This window comes from Mastacembelus armatus, chromosome 17 (genome assembly GCF_900324485.2).
Source record: "Mastacembelus armatus chromosome 17, fMasArm1.2, whole genome shotgun sequence".
NCBI lineage: Eukaryota > Metazoa > Chordata > Actinopteri > Synbranchiformes > Mastacembelidae > Mastacembelus > Mastacembelus armatus.
In genome coordinates, this window is record NC_046649.1 from 12,038,307 (window position 1) to 12,056,937 (window position 18,631).

General features: G+C 42.2%; 1 protein-coding gene across 8 annotated transcripts in view; it reads left to right on the forward strand.

Annotated features, from left to right (window-relative positions):
* Positions 1–4,392: 4,392 nt before the first annotated feature.
* The window catches only part of LOC113133841 (myomegalin), a 33,101-nt gene continuing 18,862 nt past the window's right edge, over positions 4,393–18,631 (forward strand). For all 8 annotated transcript variants that reach the window (XM_026312817.1, XM_026312823.1, XM_026312818.1 and 5 more), the window contains exons 1-9: positions 4,393–4,910; positions 8,110–8,186; positions 9,811–9,934; positions 10,016–10,173; positions 10,260–10,416; positions 10,910–10,963; positions 18,018–18,155; positions 18,251–18,370; positions 18,496–18,588. In XM_026312817.1, coding sequence (XP_026168602.1) covers positions 4,770–4,910; positions 8,110–8,186; positions 9,811–9,934; positions 10,016–10,173; positions 10,260–10,416; positions 10,910–10,963; positions 18,018–18,155; positions 18,251–18,370; positions 18,496–18,588 — 1,062 coding nt within the window. In that variant the 5' untranslated portion in view covers positions 4,393–4,769. The remainder of the gene's footprint in view (positions 4,911–8,109; positions 8,187–9,810; positions 9,935–10,015; positions 10,174–10,259; positions 10,417–10,909; positions 10,964–18,017; positions 18,156–18,250; positions 18,371–18,495; positions 18,589–18,631) is intronic.

Sequence of the window (18,631 nt, forward strand, 5' to 3'; positions counted from 1 at the left end):
ATTTATTTGGAGTTGAACAAATTTAGTGTGTTAAGGCTTTTGAAAGATTTGAATTTATTATATCTAACTATCTAATTTTAACTCTCTTTAAAACACAGTTGTGTAATGTAATATGTTTGCCATGTTCAACTTTAAAATCCAAGTTAACCTTAAATCTTTACATGTCACGTAGGTGTAAAAACCTTTAAGCTTGACTGAAATAGTGCTTTGGTTTATACTGTGCTATATATTCATATCTACTGATAGGAAAAATATTATTAAGATTTTTTCCATATCGCAGCTCATCTGGTGGTGGGCTGACTGAACAGCAGGGACTCTCCTCTGTGGGATGGGGGCTCTGTAGCATCTCTGCTTTCATTTTTCAAGGCGCGCATCCTCACACACCTCTTCCAGACCAGACCAGACCTGCGCGCTGCCCGGTGCGTCGACCGTGTTCCCGTATGGCTGTGTTTGTCCTGGTCGCTGAGTAATGGACGGGTGATTTGACGGCAGCGCCTCACCGGCATGGATCCCCGTTGACTGAAGGATCAGCCTTTATGGATTGGAGCTCAGCGTCGCCGGAGCAGATCTGGGGAGAGTCTGAGAGGTGAGGCGGCATTTAGATGATTGTGTGCGGGAGGGGGGGGAGACACCGCAGCGGAAGGCTGGGCGTTTTAATAAAACACTACCGGTGGATATAGGCCGTGGATTGGGCAAATGGAAACTATTACAATGGCGTTATTTTGTGTGATATGTTGCTGTTTCTTTATCAAAGCAGTCGTGTCGTAAAGGCCTTTCCCTCCGTATGAGACGCGACTGTGTCACATGCAGGAGCGATCTGTATTGTGAAGCTGCCGACACACGATAAAAATTCAGATTTTCATATTGATCTCTACATTTTCCCTGAAACACGCTCACTGATAAAAAGGAATCTCTAGATTTTCTGGTGGAACATGTGGACGAGGACGCGCTTCACGGGGCTAATTTCGGGCCCGGCTGGACAAAAGAGCAAACATTGCGATACAGTGGGAAATAATTCAACATCCCAGTTTGCATTTGGACCCAGTAGAGATGCCACAAGGGCGGACTAGATTGGTTTCATGTAGTTATAATAGTACATGATTACAAATCCTGGTGCAAACACAGGAGCTTCCTCATGCACATGAGTGTGCACACAGCTGTGCACAGGATCAACATCTGTTTATTCACTATACAGAGATGAATTCAGTGCACCTTCAGGTGATTTAGAGTCTTCGTGCAGTGTCTTATATGTAGGTTAGTGATTCATCCCATCCCTCCCACATGCATGCACACTAAAACCAAAAATGGAGCAGAGCACAGATATCACAGCAGTGATTATGACTCCCTGCCCAACACAATAATGCAGCATGACTATTTTTCCCAAGCCGGTGAACGTCTGAATGTGTGCTATGCAGCAACTGTCATATATGTTACATTTTCTGACCCCGCAGCTGTTAAAGGCGTTTACAATGCAGAGAGTGGAGATGTGGACAGTATGCAGCGCTGTGGGAGACCTATTTTAGTAGATTAAGGACAACACAGGGCCTGTGATGATACGTAGCAGCCACTGCAACCAGTTTCTAATAGTAATTCTACTGTAGGGCACTTGTCTCTTGTGGGTGCCTGCAATCTAAAACACTTAGTCACCATATTAGGTAAAGAGGTGTTCTACTGATTGCAGCTGGATGTAGCTGCCTGTCAGTTTGGGTTCAGTTAAAGGGCCTAGTTGAACTCTGATCCTCAGGAGCTCTTCCTGTCCCACCAAATCTCTCCTCTCCCCTGCTGGGACTCATTGATGACTAACCCAGTCACCTATAGAGGTGCAAATGAGCTCAAACTGCTGCAGAGAAAAGAGTTTAGTGACTTTTTAATTGCCAGTAGAGCTCCCAGCTTTACATGATTACAAAGAAAGATAATTAGCTTGACACAGTTCAGTTTGTTAGTTTGTGTGTGTGTGTGTGTGTGTGTGTGTGTGTGTGTTACCTACACTGACACTCCTTATTTCTCCGGACAGTGCTGTAGAAGACGATTCATCATATAAAACCACAGGTCACATGACAGGTATGTGCATTCATTCAACAAATCTACCAGCCTTGTGTAACAACATGAGGTGCTCCTATAGCTTTGCTGACGGCACAGTTTTCACAGATGTTCTTACGCCTGTTTTTCTTCTCTTTAGATTTGTGCGGTGATGAAACAGACAGCTCTCCCCCTCTCCAGCTCCACACACTGAAGCAGTTTGAACAGGTGAGTGCTTTTGTTTGGAATGATCATTTGACGTCCTTCAGCATGATTAACAGCACTGTGGGTGAATCGCTGTATGTAGGCAGTGAGTAGGCTGAAAATGTGCTCTACAGTGCCTTCCTGTGGATTCATGTCTTACTACATGCAGTGGGCTCATTAGGTTTGTTTCGATGCTGTATGATGTCTGGGTCAGAGGAAATCAGTGGTGTTTCATGCAGAGATCTATAATCACATACATGTTTTTAAAGTACTGTACAGAAAAGGAGAGCATTTATGTTTACGTCAATAATAACATATGCACCTTTAGCTAAGGTGATGTAAAATTAAAATTGTTAATGAAGTGCTGAGGATGAGAAAATAATACCCGATAAATACCCTGACTTTATCACACAGTATTACTGTAAACTACACACACTCATCTTAGTCTGCCTGTCTAAAGATGTTGATGCTTCAGAGAAATACCAGATCAGAATAAAACATCAGCAAGCACTAAAATTGTCACAGAAGACTCGTCATCTCTGGTGATAACCCTTTAATGTTATTCTGGAGGCCTCCATCCAAACAGGAGACGTCACCAACAGGTCACGAAAGCTGAAGTTATTTTCTGAAAGCCTGCACCCAACTCATAGCTGGAGTCACTTTCACGGCCATTACTTTCCAACACATAAACACATTCCAACACACTCTACACGCACGTATTTGCCCGTATTCGCTAGGGTTTATTTGTCTTTGATGAAGAGCTGAAAAGTGAGTGTGTAAGAAGGTCTGACTGCATCATGTGTTGTTGTAAAACACACACGATGAATATGGTGTCATCCCTAATCTTAGCCTATCTTTGCTCTGAATTATTTAGCAACAGCGTGTAATGGGACACTTTAATGAGCACACTCACTGAATGCATCAAGATCTGACAGTGATGTAACTGCACGTGCAGGTAACATGTTGCAGTCATGAGACTTGATTTTAGCTGAGGTTTGAGCTTTTATTATGAGATCCAAAATACTGGTGGAGCTCTTCCTTTCTCTTTCTGTCTTTCTGTTCACTTACCTCCGAGGGATATCCAGGGATTCACCGCTCTGTGAGAGACAGCACACCTCCCTATTAATAGCCCTGTGGCTCAGAACTCCCAGGTCTCCTGTTTCATCCAACCTATTTCCACTCACCTGTCTATCCCGCTTCTATCAGGCTCTCTGATTTTTAGGTCCCATGCTGGTTAGTAGGTATGGGGACTGGGACTGGGACTGGGGCAGATATGTTTCCATTTTTCAAATGTACTATGCAAGTAAAAGTGCAAAAAAAAAAAAAATTGCCCAGAGGGCGTTTTCAGTTTTTTTTTCTCCCTGTTGTTGAAGGCATCACTGTACTACTGATAGTACTTCTTATTTTCTGAAGGCAGGGGAGGCAAAGCTCATCATTTGTCACTTGAGGGGTGCTAAATATGTTCAGAGGATGGAAGCTGTTTATCCATACACTTAAAAGAAGAAGAAGAAGAAACACATAAAAGCCGACTATTCAGGTTGTACTTAACAGACCTGACTGAGAAGGCACTTTATTAGAAGAAAGTCTCTTAATGAAATTTTTCAGAAGTGGGGTGTAATTATATTGTGTTTCCTCAAACAACAGGACAACTAGACATTCTTGGTTTCCTAATCAGGTGTTTTCTAGCTGGATAAACTTTAGTTTATCTTTGCTCTTTGTGCATAATATCAAAATAAAATGAATATTACTGAGACTGTCGTGTTCATATTTCAGTAGAGACTAAACAAATGTTAGTTAGTGTGATGGTTATATAACATAGAGGCTGGTGTCTACAGAGTTTCAGCTGATCAGTCAATAAGATCAATCTGCACATGGGGAAGGGACATGTTTAAACTGGATTGGTGAAATTTACTTTCAGTATATCTGAAAGGAAGCAGACCAAATGAAAATGACAAGAAAAGGGCTAATGCTTCTTTCAGCACGGTTTTGCAGAGGGGTGAGATTTCTCTTCATATCGCAAGTGCATGTGAGCCCTGAACCTTTTACCTCCCCCCTGCTCTGTCCCTCCTCCACGTTTCTCCACCACCGCCCATCTCCCCTAACAGTTTGGGATTCCAGGGATGTCTCCTCCTGTAAAATAAGCTCCTATCATATCCCTTAGCAGGCCAGAACACACCATGGAGCTGACATGGCTGCATCTCTGACTACCTGGGCTGCAGAGTAGCCCTCTGCACTGCAAAACCCCTAGACTGTAGTGTATGTGTGAATGTGTTAGTTTTAGTGCATGGGTGGTTTTGTTCAGGGTATCCAAATGGCCTGTTAGAGGCTGGGGTGCCACGTTCTAAATAATTTGGCTTTTTTTGGGTACAGGATTATGCTCTTTTGGAGAAGGAGGTAGCATGTCTAACAGTTACTGGACTCTATCAAATGGAGCTGCCGTCACAGTCACTATCCTGTGAAATGGACTCCGTGATGCGGAGCAGTCGAAACCAACTATTCTGACCTATAACGGACATGTCAAGCAGTGTCAGTGCTCTTTGACGGTCATGTCTAACGGTTACCGTACTTTGTCACAGCACCTGAATGACCTGAAGAAGGAGAACTTCAGCCTCAAGCTCCGTATCTACTTCCTAGAGGAGAGGATACAGCAGAAGTACGAGGAGAGCAGTGAAGATGTCTATCGCACGGTGAGTAGGGCAGTCCTCGCTGAGGGAATGAATGGGAACATGTCTGGCCAGTGATGGATGTGAATGAATGAAGTGGTTCCTCTTCAGGGGCTAAGGGTCATTTCACTAACTACAGAATTATCAACAAAAAAACATAGATTTTTGCTTTGTCGGGAGAATTGGCATTGAGTAGGAAATCTAAACAGTTCATGTGTGTCAACCAATGATATGATTATCATTTCTGTGTATGCTGTCCTGAAGAGTCGCGTTTACTGAGCTACTGCCACTGTTTGTTGACCCAGCTGTCATGATGACCTACGTTGAGGGGACATGACCGGCCATATGTTTGTTTTACCAAGTGTTTGTTTTTAGGTCGAGCTGCCATGTGAAGGATTAAACATGAGTGTGTGTGTGTGTGAGTGTGTGTGTGAGTGTGTGAGTGTGTGTGTGTGTGTGTGAGTGTGTGTGTGTGTGAGTGTGTGAGTGTGTGAGTGTGTGTGTGTGTGTGTGTGTGTGTGTGTGCGCGTGTGCGTGTGTGTGAGTGTGTGTGTGTGTGTGTGAGTGAGGCTGAGGCTGACCGCTGTCCAGGAGGATCTCTGTCTAGCTGTGTATTGGTGCCTTAAGGTTGAATTTGTAAAAAAAAAAAAAAAAAAAGTTATGTCCTTAAAGTAATAGTCAAAATAATATATTTAGAGAAAACATTTTCAATCACTGGATTTACCTGAGAAAGGTTCTTAGAAAGTTTCTTGTGGTGAGAGAACATTTAATATTTGAGCACTTTGGTTTTGGTACAATGAAAAGATTATTTTCCAAAAGGAAGATTTATGTTCCTCAGAGTATGTTGGACCCCTGTAGGTCACATCAGTGCTCAGTATGTTACTTGTCATGTCATATCATGTTTAAGTCACATAAGATTGCTGCTTTTTCCACAGACCTGCACTACCTATGGCAGGGTGTCTATGGAAACATTAGTGTCAAGTGTTGGCTTCATCTCTGACATTTTATAATAGCATTGATTTTTTTAAAGTTTGCTTGATAAAGTGTGATTATAGTAACACTCAGTATTAGTAATACAAAGTAATACTAGTATTGTGTATCAAACAAACCCTTCTGATACCCAACAGTTCTCTTATATGAGAAAAATGAATGGGCGCTGAATATTTATTTACTGCACACATTCACATTGTGTAAACTGACTCCACATCATACCAACAACCACATGGTGTGTAGTCCTTGTGCTTCACAGTCTCTGTCTGTGTGACTAAAGGCTCTGTTGGTGTTTCTGTCCTCTCTCACAATGTAATACAGTACAGACTGTGTTCATCATGGGCACATAGTGCTCTCTCTCTCTCTCTCTGAGCCTGAGACCTCTATTTATAGTGCAGGCTTGAGTACACTGATATATTTATCACATGTATTCATATGTGCATAACGTGTTTGTGTGTTCATGGTTCAATGGTCGTTTACATTGGGGTATATTCTTAAAGTATTTAGCTTAATCATATGATTATTGATTTATGGGATTTAGGGTTATTTAGAGGAAATGTGTGATATGAATTGGAAGTGAATACATAATGCATTTAATATTTTGTGCTGAAAGAAATTATTCACTGATTTCTATGACAACCAACAATTACAACCTGGTCACTATACTGGAGACTAATCGATTGTTGTTCATAAAATGTCAACAAAAAAAAAAAATGCTCACCAGTCCAAGGGAATGTCAAATCAATTCTTTTTTCTTTTTTTTGGTAATCTAATTTAATCTATTCCTTTCCGATCATTAAAGCTAACTGATCCACATGTGATCGGTCATGATATTGCAGGTGTGTTTCTTTTATGTTTGATAGTCATGTCAGTGTTTAAAGGCCACCCTCCCTGACCTGCTCTGCCCGTTATAAGTGGATCTGTTGCTGAGGGCCATCAGGCCAGGACGGGCCAAAGTAGCAGGTGCACTGTGATGGGTTTCTATATATAGAGCTGTTTTTGAGATAGGAAAATGTCTCTCTTACTGTAAACTAAGCTGTTGACACACGCACAGGAATCCATGTTCCTCATACTTGTTTCTTAAGACAGCTCTGTGGCAAATGTAAAGCTGCCTGATAGGGACAGGGGAAGGTCAGCACACTTGGACATGAATGAAGGGGGTTTTGTTTTCAAACAGGGAGAAAAAAAGGTGAGGGAGAGGGAAGGACAGAGAAACAGCTAAACCGAGATGATGGACAAGCGAAAGTGGACAGTCTGTTGAAATGAACATGAGCCAAGCTGCAATGATGAAGGTGATAAAAACCAGTGAGAGCAGTTATCTGATCTAAGTCCAGCAGACAGACAGATAAACTGTCCTCTCGCTCCTATCTGAGGTCAGAATGGAAAGAACGAGCCCCACAATCCCAAAGTGTAAATCCTCTGCCCCACAGCCCAAATGTAAGACCTCTGATTGGCCCCCAAAATGTACCCTGTGAATCCCTGCAGGTAAACAAACTGTAGAGTCAAGTCTGACCCCGGGGGTGAGTATCTGTGCCTCCCTGAATTCTGGAGCTCTAAATATACCGGGCATGACAGCACAGTCAGATGTTCTGTACTGAGCATACACAACACCCACCAGCCCTGATTCACATCAGGGTGTGATGGGGAAATGTCATGACGGAAGAAACATGACAAAGAAGTGGAGACGTGTGGGAGAAGGAGAATAGTAGATTTAGACAAACTCAGTGAGTGTGGGGTATATTCTTAAAATATTTAGCTTAAAACATTAAGCAATTAAACACAGATCAGGCACACAAACGCTACTTTAAACTCAATATGATGACATTTGTTTATTACCAGATTCTGCCAGTTAGTAGTTTTAGCCATGATAAGCTGGGTGTGCATCTTAAGCATGCTGTCTCATGGAGGAGAAATATAAGATCACAAACGATGTATGTTTTTAAAAAAAGGTTGTTTGTGTTTGGAAGCTTTATGCCAAATATTGTAGCTTTGTCAAATACTGTCTGCATGCAGAGAAAATACAGCATAAAATAGATAAGATACCAATCATCATCTGGCAGAGCTTCATAGCTGCAAGTGGCTGCGCCACCATCACTGACACTGTCGCTGCAAATGGTGATTAATCGTTTGCTGAGATGTTACGCTGGTACGATGAGAAGTGGCGCGATGGTGAGTAGTGAGCAATTAACTGATTATGACTATGTGATATTGTTGCTGTCTTCATCTGTTGCAGAACATCGAGTTGAAGGTGGAAGTAGAGAGCTTGAAGCAGGAGCTCCAGGAGAAACAGCAGCTTCTGGACAAAGCCCTGTAAGTCCTCAAATACTAAAGTCAAATTGTTATTGCTGTGCAGTTCCATCCCTGACCTTGAATAAATAAGGTTTCTTCATCTGTGACTGTGAACTTTGGTGTTAAAACGGTTTCCTTCCCTAGTTTTATCGATTAGACAGGCAGTTTTAGTTTATACTGCCTAGCATTATTAAAATACCCATCAGGAATAGTCTGTGTATTATTTTAATCTTTGGTCACATTCACTTTGATTAGTACAGTACGTACTAGGAGATACACAAGTTGATCCAGTCCAGGGTTTAATCAGTCTCATCAATCTGTAGCTTCGTTGGGGTTTTTTTTTTCTGGTGAACTTTATAGTTTAACACAGATTAAACTTTTATTATGCTCAGTATTCATGTCCATCTGATGTGAATGTGTGTGTGTGTGTGTACTTGTATGTCTATTGATTATGTGGACCAATTGGATTTACATAACCTGGGAATAACAACATTTTGGGAAAGTGCTGACATTTTGGCTGGTCCTCACTTTCAGGGATTGAGAGTTTCAGAGTTAAGATACTGTAGCTCTATAAATATATGTGGCCATGTGTGTTGTGTGTGGTTGTACATTGGAGTTTAACGGTGTTGGCACAACAGGGGCTAAGTGTGCCACTTCAAGAGATTAGTTGTGTTTCTCCAGCAGCTGATAAAGATAGTACACACATAAACAATGGACAAACACATGTCAGGTGAATGTAGCCCACAGCGCATGTTGCAAGAATTGTGTCCAGGATTATTGTATACATGCTGAAGAAACTGGTTGGTGTGGTAAATGTAAGGTAGCGATCAGGGTCGCCATCCTCTAACGAGCCTTTGATCCAGTGTGAGGCATCCATGAGAGTGTCCACCCTGCTGAGAAAAACACGTCCTCTTAAAAATGTTTCTGTCACCAAATTTTTTCAGAGGGTTTTGTTTTTGACATCATTCATTAAAACAGATGTTCTTCTTGCTGGGTTGACACAGACATTTGCATTACTCAGACTGGTTCAAAATACTCCAGTTATTTGAGCTGTTGCATGTGGCGGACAGAGTTAAAAATGTATGTAGAGACGGCCCAGAACAGGACTCATGGCGACAGAGTGGCGTGTGCCATTCTGGGAGAAGGAATTCTGGGATAGGGTTGATGACTGACTAAGTGATATAGACACATGCTTACACAGTTGGAGTCTGAAGGAGTCAGGGAAACATTTATGTCATGAGCTACTTGATGTGGGAGAACACAATGATGGGTATGAGGAATTTCACATCACAAGATGAAAGTTTTAACCTTATTTTCATTGAATTAAAGTACAGCTTTTACATCACGTAGGTTTTAACAGTCTTACCACAATTACTTATACCAGTGAAGCTTTACATTTATAACAGAAACCACAGAAACCTACCTAATCTCTGCTGCAAAGGGAAGGATCCAGTGTGACAGAAAAGAGATGACATCCTATTATTCCTTGAATCTTGCTAATGTCTCCATCATGTCGTAATGATGGCCCATCTAAATACATTTATTATATTATATATATATATATATATAAACTAAGTTGGGTTGTATTCAGCATTTCCTGATTGATGAAGACATCAACCCCTGATTTTTTTTCTTTCTTTGACAGCACAACAGCAGAGAGCTTGACCAATCACAATGAGGCAGAGCTACAGAGACGGTGTCAGGAGAGACAGCAGGAAATCGATCACATGCAGCAAGTACTTGAGACCAAGATCCAGCTCCTGCAGGAGGTCGGTCTACTTATACCTTCAGCTAAGCAGACACACACCCGCCTCACATTTCTAAATCCTAACTGTTCACCTGTCCCGCAGGAGGCCCAGCTAGCACGCAGCGAGGCTGAGCGGATGGCCTCACTGGCTGGATCACACTCCCACAACTCCCTCCTCTCCCTAGACACTCCCATGGAGGACATCCTAGATGATGAGAGGCCTCACAGCATCTTGTCCCCATCCAACACCAGCAAAGACAGGTGCAACAAAATCTCGACAGTCACCAGCATCAGACATACCAAATCCATCCCCAAGTAGCACTGACCATGTTTCTTTCTGCATTTAGGTTAATTGAGGAGCTGACTAAAGAGCTTCACTCCAAGGAGGCCTTCATCACAGAGTTAAATGGAGAGAAGACGACGCTCACACTGAGGGTGGAAGAGCTGGAGGGACAAGTTCATGAGCTGTCTTCATCTCTGCTGCAGAAAGACAAGGATGTTGAGGTATAACTCTCTTTTATGCACCTTGCTTTCAATGACAACTAACACCAAATTCCACTTTGGAGGAATCTTTGAAATGAAGAAAATGTAAAATCTCTATCCTGAATAAGTGTAGGACTCCAGCAGTAAATGTGTTTGTATAAGCGGGTTCTGAGCCAGACTGTACAATTACTTGTCTGATATTACTGAATTACTTTGCATCAACAGGTCTTTTTTTAATCAAACTTCTATTGTAGAAAGAGGCTCTAAAAGCAGCATGTTGATGTAGGTCACAAAAGAATCACACAAATGACAACTTAAACATACACATTGATGTAAGTGGTGTATAAGGCAAAAACCTGAGGTCATCTGATGAAACCAACCATTTTATATTTCTATAGGTCTATTTATTCACTTTCCTGTTCATGTGTGTATTCTCCTAAATATAATTATTAATTTTTCTGTTCTGATTTTAGTACATACAATAGGTTTACAGTGTGTGTTCTCTGTTACACAGTTCTATCAGGAGGAACTCGGCCGAGAGAGACTACGCATCGAGCAGGAGATGCAGGTAGGTTGATGGCTGTGTCTAATATTTCAGCAGCTAATTTTACTTTTGCTTCATCATCCTTCACATGTTATTGTAGGGTTCACCACTAAGTGTCAGAACAGCATCACTGTTCTCATTATTGAACTTCACAGTACTTTGTTAGACAGACTCTGCCTCCTTATGGAGAAGTGACACATGGCATTTTCACACAACAGCTGAGAACTGTTGATAAAACAAAAATGCTAATATTCTCAATTGTTTGTTTTATAGAACTGGCCTGTAAAAAAAAGATGGAGATTATAGAATTTACAATATGAACAATATTTATATAATATTTATAGATAATTAAATACAAGGTTGTGGTACAAAACAACCAACTCCATGTAAATTTGACCAAAATATCATATTTGGCCCAGGAAAATATTTAAAATATAACCAAAATGTTAAAAAAAAAAAAATCAACTTAACAAAATCAATTTAACTACTATGTGTAATATAACAGTATAGAAGCACCATGGTACTGTAGGTGAAAAGAATCAAGAGGTAATAATATCATAGCAAACAACACTCTTAGTAGACATCCAGTGAATCATCCTGTGGGGAGCTGAAACTTTGTTTGTCTTTTTGCTTTCTAAATCACAGGCCAGGAGCATGACACTAAGCATGACCCAAAAAAATGTGTTTATCAAGCCTGTAATAGCTGGATCAACACTCAGAACTTACAGTGAAAGCACAGTCCATCTTACAGAGGGCTTATCTCATCACACAAAGTGGCAGAATCTCATTACATTTACAGGCTTTAGCTGCTCTGACATCCCCAAGGACACATTCACCTCTAATTCATAATGAAAATAAAGATATCGAGGGGCCGTTACCTTTAAAGCTCACTCCCCACGGAATAAATATTACCATGTGTGCATGATGAACCACCTTTATCATACTGACCTGTGCTGAGCTGTTCTTGGTATTTGACAATAGCCTGAAAGTTTCACAGTATTTGTTGCTGAGTGACTTTCTTACAAGTGGTGTTATGTTTTCAAGGTGCCTCTGCAAGCACTTTTACTTGTAAATCAGTTTTGGATGAACTATGCAAATGTACTTGCCAGACAGGCTCTCTGCTCAGATTTCACATCGGTGTGTACAAAACTGTGCATGTGTGATACTGTGCCTCTGGTAGTGTGCGATCAAAAAATAAAAAAGCTGAGTAGTATGTTCATTGATGGATAACTAGCCTATTTGTCCAAAACAGACACAGGGAAGTTTATGTGCTTTACTGTAAATACATAAAAAAACATATAACTTGAGCACAATAAGAAGGAGACATTTTTTCAAAAGAAATATTTTTTGAAATATCAGTTTTTTCATATACTGGTTTAGGTCAGTGTGCAGGACGTTTGACTTTGCAAAATTAGGGGGAAGTAACAGTTGGGTAACTGGTGTAAGTGTATATGCAAGAATGAGTGTTGAGACACTGTGCAGAACTAAATATGTGTAGATAACACTGGTTCCATGATATGAATTAAGAATTGAGGAAACATCTTTGCTGTTAAAATATGGCTGAAACAAAAATGGTTAAGATGATATTGTTGTTATTTTTGTCATATTTCGTCTAAATGACAGCTGTGCTTTTTCCTGCAGTTAAACGATTCTAGATGTGGACTGTGTTATTGTGGATTTATACTTTTTAGCAATGTAAATTGTACAGCGATGACAGAAATTGTCTGTACAAGATCATGTGAAGATCAGTGTGTGTCCTGTGCGTGCGTGGACACATTCCCATGAGGTGCCCTCTTTCACATGTGCGTGTGCATGAAGGCATGTCCATGGTTTGCAGTTTAGCAGGTCTTGTTTCATCCAGGGTTGTCGGTAGGTCAAGTAGTCCTTTTCGTGCCCAGCGACTCCAACACTGATATCTAGTTGTGTTGTTTAAGACAGACGCCCGCCATAAGACCTCTTAATTAGTTCTCCAGACACTACAGCCATTTAGACTGGATCTATGTCTATAGAGAGAGGAGGAAAGAAATATAATCTGAAACCTCTTAACACGATTATTTCCAGAGTTTCCTTCTGAGCAATAATTTGTAGTAATGGAAACCCTGTAAACAACATAACCGTTTATATATATTGACATTTTCTGTTATTTATGAACATTACATAATATAAAATGTTTAAAAAAAAAAAAAAGTTAAAAGAAAAATACCATATGTCCAGGCTTGTTATTATTCAGTTGCATTCTTCCCACATGTTGTCCAACTCTGGGTCCTCCTCAAGTCAAATAAGCAGATATTTGATTAACAGAAAATATGTCAGGCCTAGTAACTAAACTTTTAAATAAGCTGCAGACACAACATACAGACCTTGAAGCAGACACAAGCTCCCACAACTCACATGCTACTGGACTCACACATTAATGAGGATCTAACTCTTGTCTTGAAGAGTTTCTTTAAGGGCATCACCGGTCAACAGGGGATTGTATAATGCACATCTGATTGGAAGTCACATGATGACAGCATGACCGTATGTTTATGTTCCCTGGGGAAAACAAAAGTTCTGGTGACTGCAGAGACAAATGTGTGCAGTCAAATGCATGAGAAAAACTTCATTGTTTGACCCTCACAGTCAAATCATTGTTGTAATATCTGTGCCATGGCAACAAGCAAAAATAATAATAATACTCCTAAGGCACTGATGTGCTCAGTACTGCTGTGAAAATCACACTGGTTTGACAAGGGCACTGTGAAAAGACCAAACACAGCTGACCCGTACGATTAAACCTTATATTATTGTTTAATTGCACTTCAAATAATTATCAGGGAACATACAGCAATTGTAACAGAAATGTTTGTTAATATATGAACTGACTCCTCAGTTTATTATCAAAACGAGACAGTCTAAGTCAGTCCCTGGCCCCATCCATGGAAAGATCCAAAGCAGCCTTAGATATCCAATTCTTCTTCTTCTTCTTCTTCTTCTGCTAATTATTATTAGTAGTAGTGGTAGTAGGGGTGTTGCTTGCACACATGCATGCACAGCCACACACAAACACAGTCATATTATTGTTAGTGGTCTAATAAATTCTACAGTATGACGTATACTATTTACCACATCTTTACCAAGCAAAATATGCAATCCTAATTATTATTTATACAATAAAAGTGTTTGTCTTGGGATTGTAAATAAAACAGTGCAGTAATGTGTGAACCTTAAAGAGAATAACCATGGCCTAATCATTTAATATATTATCATATCACTTATTATAGATAGAACTGCATTGTAAACATTTAAAAACATGCTGTGTTTCTGTGTGGTCATGTCAGTCAATGCTCTGTTTAAACAACAGGATGTAATCAGGTTGCATTTCATTTTACAGAGCGTCACTAATGTTATCACGTTTCTGTGAATTTCACCTGTTCAGTGAGGCGAGCAGAGCTCTGCAAACCGGACAGCAGGAAGTATCAGACTCCCGGGGGGGGGGGCACTCCGTCTTCTCACTCATGAATCAAAAATAATACCGATATCCGTCGAGTTATTGCATAATTAAGGCTGGGAAACATAAGGTCGCCGTTATGAATCAGAATCTTATTAAATGTTAAAATGTGAGGGTCTCTGTATGACTTCCCGTGGCGTCCCCACCCCCGTTTTCTCTGAATGGTGCGCTCCGCCGCTGCAGGTCTGGCTCGGGCGGACACGTCGGTATCTGCACGGAGGATCTCCGTCCGCACGGAGTATCGGCTCATGTGCGTCTGTGTCTCTCCAGCCATCAGTCACTGGTCTGAAATGAATCAAGTTTTTTTTTTGTATTTGGGCACAGACGGCGGTGAACGTCCCTGAGGACTGTCCCAGGACGTCTGTCGCTGCTCCGTGTAAACGGCAGCGGATTATTACCGATCTACCGTCACGATGAGCGCGTCTGCGCGCGGCGCGGCTCGTGTGTCCGTGATAGCCCGGTGATGGTGCAGAGCCGCGGGCGGTGCTGTTGACAAATACGAAGCAGCGGTGAATATTTGCACCTGACTGATTCATTGTGCGTCTGCGGGACTTTGCGCCATATTCCCGATGCACCTGCGCCTCCAGCAAGTGAACGGTGGATACCTGTGAATGAGAGATCTGTTCCTCTGATTTTACCTTACATTTTTCTGTCCTGCCAAGAACCACATGTGCGGATGTATTGCACACGACCAGACTGCTTCTTTTCTACCTCATCTCCTGTGTCTTCAATGTGATGCCATTGTTTGGACTGGTGTTATGGGGAACTTTATACATTTCAGCTGGAAAAGGCTTTTACTGACACGTGAAGGAACACATGATCACTGTGTTCTTCTGTGTTTACGTGGGATCAGGGTCAGTCATGAAGATCAAGGTGTCCTGGGGTAGTGTGAATAAGATACATTGCCACTCCTAGATAATTATAAGCCTGTGGAATGCATGATCTCAAGATGAAGGAGACGTGTCGCATCTGTGGACGGGAGCTCTGCGGCAACCAGAGGCGATGGATCTTCCACCCCACCGCCAAACTCAACCTGCAGGTGCTCCTGTCTCATGCTCTGGGGCGAGAGCTGACTCGGGATGGCAGAGGAGAGTTCGCCTGCTCCAAGTGCACCTTCATGCTGGACCGCATGTACCGCTTTGACACAGTCATCGCTCGCGTGGAGGCCCTGTCCATTGAAAGACTGCAGCGGCTCCTGCAGGAGAAACATCGGTTGAGGCAGTGCATCGGTGGGCTCTACCGGAAAACAAACTCAGAGCAGGGTGCAGTAACAATCAGTGGGGGTACTGAAGGGCCAGGGGATGGTATGGTGGATATTTCAGGTCTCACTCATGCAAAGTACTGTGCACTGCTCCAGGATGACCTGGTCTACTCTTTGTATGAGTCCTGGGCAGATGAAAGTGTGGACAGCCACCATCACCCTCCGTGTCCAGCAGGTCCAGGGTCAGAGGTTACAGTGGCAGGTTCACAGCGATGTGTGCCCAGTACTCCCAGGAGGTGTCGAGGATGTTCATACTGGCGAGTGGCAGACTCTGACTATGAAGCTGTTTGTAAGGTGCCCAGGAAGTTGGCGCGGAGTATTTCCTGTGGGCCATCAACCAGATATTCAGCCAGTGTTACTGCAGGTAGTGTGACTGGAGGAGTAGGAGGTGGTGGAGAGGGAGACAGAAAAAATGTGGAAGATTCAGAGGAACCGCCCTCCTCTCTAACTCTGGTCCCTGAGTCTCAGGAGCCATCAAAGATATCAGACAGTGATCGTACTCTGGCTGGACGAGCCAGCTCCAGCTCCTCTGTAGCATCCCTGGAAACAACTGAAGAATATGTTCGGCCTGGGGCCATGGCAGATGGTCCGCTGGGCTCCCCCAGGGAACCAGTAGATGACCAGATATCTGATTCCCTCTCTGAGGAGCACGTTGGGGCCCTATACAGTCAGTCCTCTCCTGGACACAGCCTGTCCCTGGCCCTTTGTTTGCTACAGAGCTATGCCATCTATCGTCCAGTCCGGAGTACCAAGGGGAGCAAGCTACCAGTCCTGCGCAGACAAAGCTCCAATAATGAAGGCCCAAGGCTGAGCTTCCCTGATCCTTTTCTGGGAATATCTTATGGGACTCCAGATGGAGAAAGAGACAACCACATGCCAACACCTGAGCTAGAGACCCCTCTGATCAGGCTGGATGTGGAGGTGGATCAGGTGGCTGACATGGAGGATTTATTGGAAGATTTATACAAAGAGTATCCTCCCCCACCTCCCCACCAGGTATAAAACCTTGATGAAGATGATGATGGTGCTGAATAAATGCATTTCACTTCTGTAGGATGACAACACTTGACAGAGTAATGAATTTTGCACATGCATTGCAACTCTGAAGTATCTGCAGCGATGTTGAACAGGCTTTAATGTTTGACATACAAAAAACGCAGCCTACCCACAAAACGTCTTTGAGCTTAATTAGCTGCATAATTTATCTGTCAATCATTTAAATCCTGCCCACCGTCTGTCCTGCAGGCTTTTACCCTGAAGGATGTGAGCTACTGTTGTGTATGCTGCTTAGCTGTCTGTGTGGTAACACATTACTCAGTCAGCTGTGGGTAAGCAGTGACAGGCGACATGCCCCAATTACCTAGTGTGGGTGTGGATGTGCACGTATAAAGATGTCAATAATCATGTTAGTATATCAAGCGTCTAAATTAGCTTTGAAAGTCCTTCATTTTTAAAAAGAGAATTCACTGGGTGTAGATTAGGACTTCCATTGTAGCTGATAAATACTCAGGCATGAACACAGCCTGCAGACAAATCAACTCCTCAGTTTTTCCAGTTATACATCATGTTGCAGCACAGGATTTTCTACTCTAGTGTGCAAGGCCAAGCATGCATCAGTGTGCACAGTTTTAAAAAAAAAAAAAAAAACTTGTTCATTTGTCTCTGAATGAGATGTCCTTTTTTAAGAGCTTGTGTCCTTTGAGCCAGGGCTACTTACTAAAGTGGGTTAGATGTGGGGAGACGTTAAGACGGAGCGTCTCCACTACTGGCCTATTTTCATTCAGAGCCCTGGAGGCAAAGTGATTCACGCAATGTCAGGCCACTCTTGTTATCTCAACACTGGTTGGCTACCACAATAACATTATTTAAATGATGTATTAAAATAATATTTTTTATTAGAACAAAGAAGAACATTTCCAATACATCTACTTAAATTTCAGGCACAGTACATAAAACCAAATATTCATATTGGTTAAAAGTGAATAAGCCAATTTATAGGAATATTCTTCCCATACATGGAGTTGGGAATATTTGGGCACTGGTTATGTCAAAATAATAGTAGCAAGGAGCACGTGGGACACAGTCACTCTAACTCATGCATGAATTCACACACACACTACCTCAGAGGGACTCTTGCTGTCATAGCTTTTTAGCTTAGTATACTCATGAATGAGCAGATCTCCTAAATGTGGTTCACATGCAGTGTTACACAATCCACTGTGGTTAGTTGTGCAGCCTCTTCTGTATTTTTCATGAATTTTGAGACGAAGCATCTTCCTTAGAATTGTTTTAAACCTTCACTTCTTACCTTATTGTCTTCATTTCAGAGTCTTGTTGAGGAGCAGCAAAGTCAACTGAACCAGTATGAGTGTGCAGCAGGTCAATGTGTCAGTGAGCTCCAGAAAGCCCAGCTCCAGGTCCAGTCCCTGCAGGCCAAGATCCATGAGAGTGAGGCCAACAATATGGTATGGAAAATAAAAATGTCCCAGCGGTGTTGGGTATGTTTTATTTTCACATATGTGAGTTGTGATGGCAGGTTGGCATCCATCTCTGTCTGTAGAAGCTGCAGGAGAAACTGACTGAGATGGAGTGTGAGCTGCGTTCACTCCGCCAGGCTTCTCAGAGCCAGGAAAGAACTATTCAGGGTCTGACTGAGTCCATCAGCACCAAAGACAGTGAGGTGTGTGTGTGGGTTTCTTTGTTTGCTGGTAGTAATAGTATTTATAAGTAGTAAATTAGTATAGGACAGCCACAGTGATATGATGAAGAGTTTGAGAATGTGCCTATGATTCAATCTGCTTGAAGGCCCAGGAGCTATACCAGCTGATTGATGGGCAAAACACAACTCTGTGCAAGCTGCGAGAAATGGCCCACCGCAACCAGCTCTCTCAATGCAAGGTGAGACCTGATCCACCTATACTGGAGTCAACACAGATCTAGA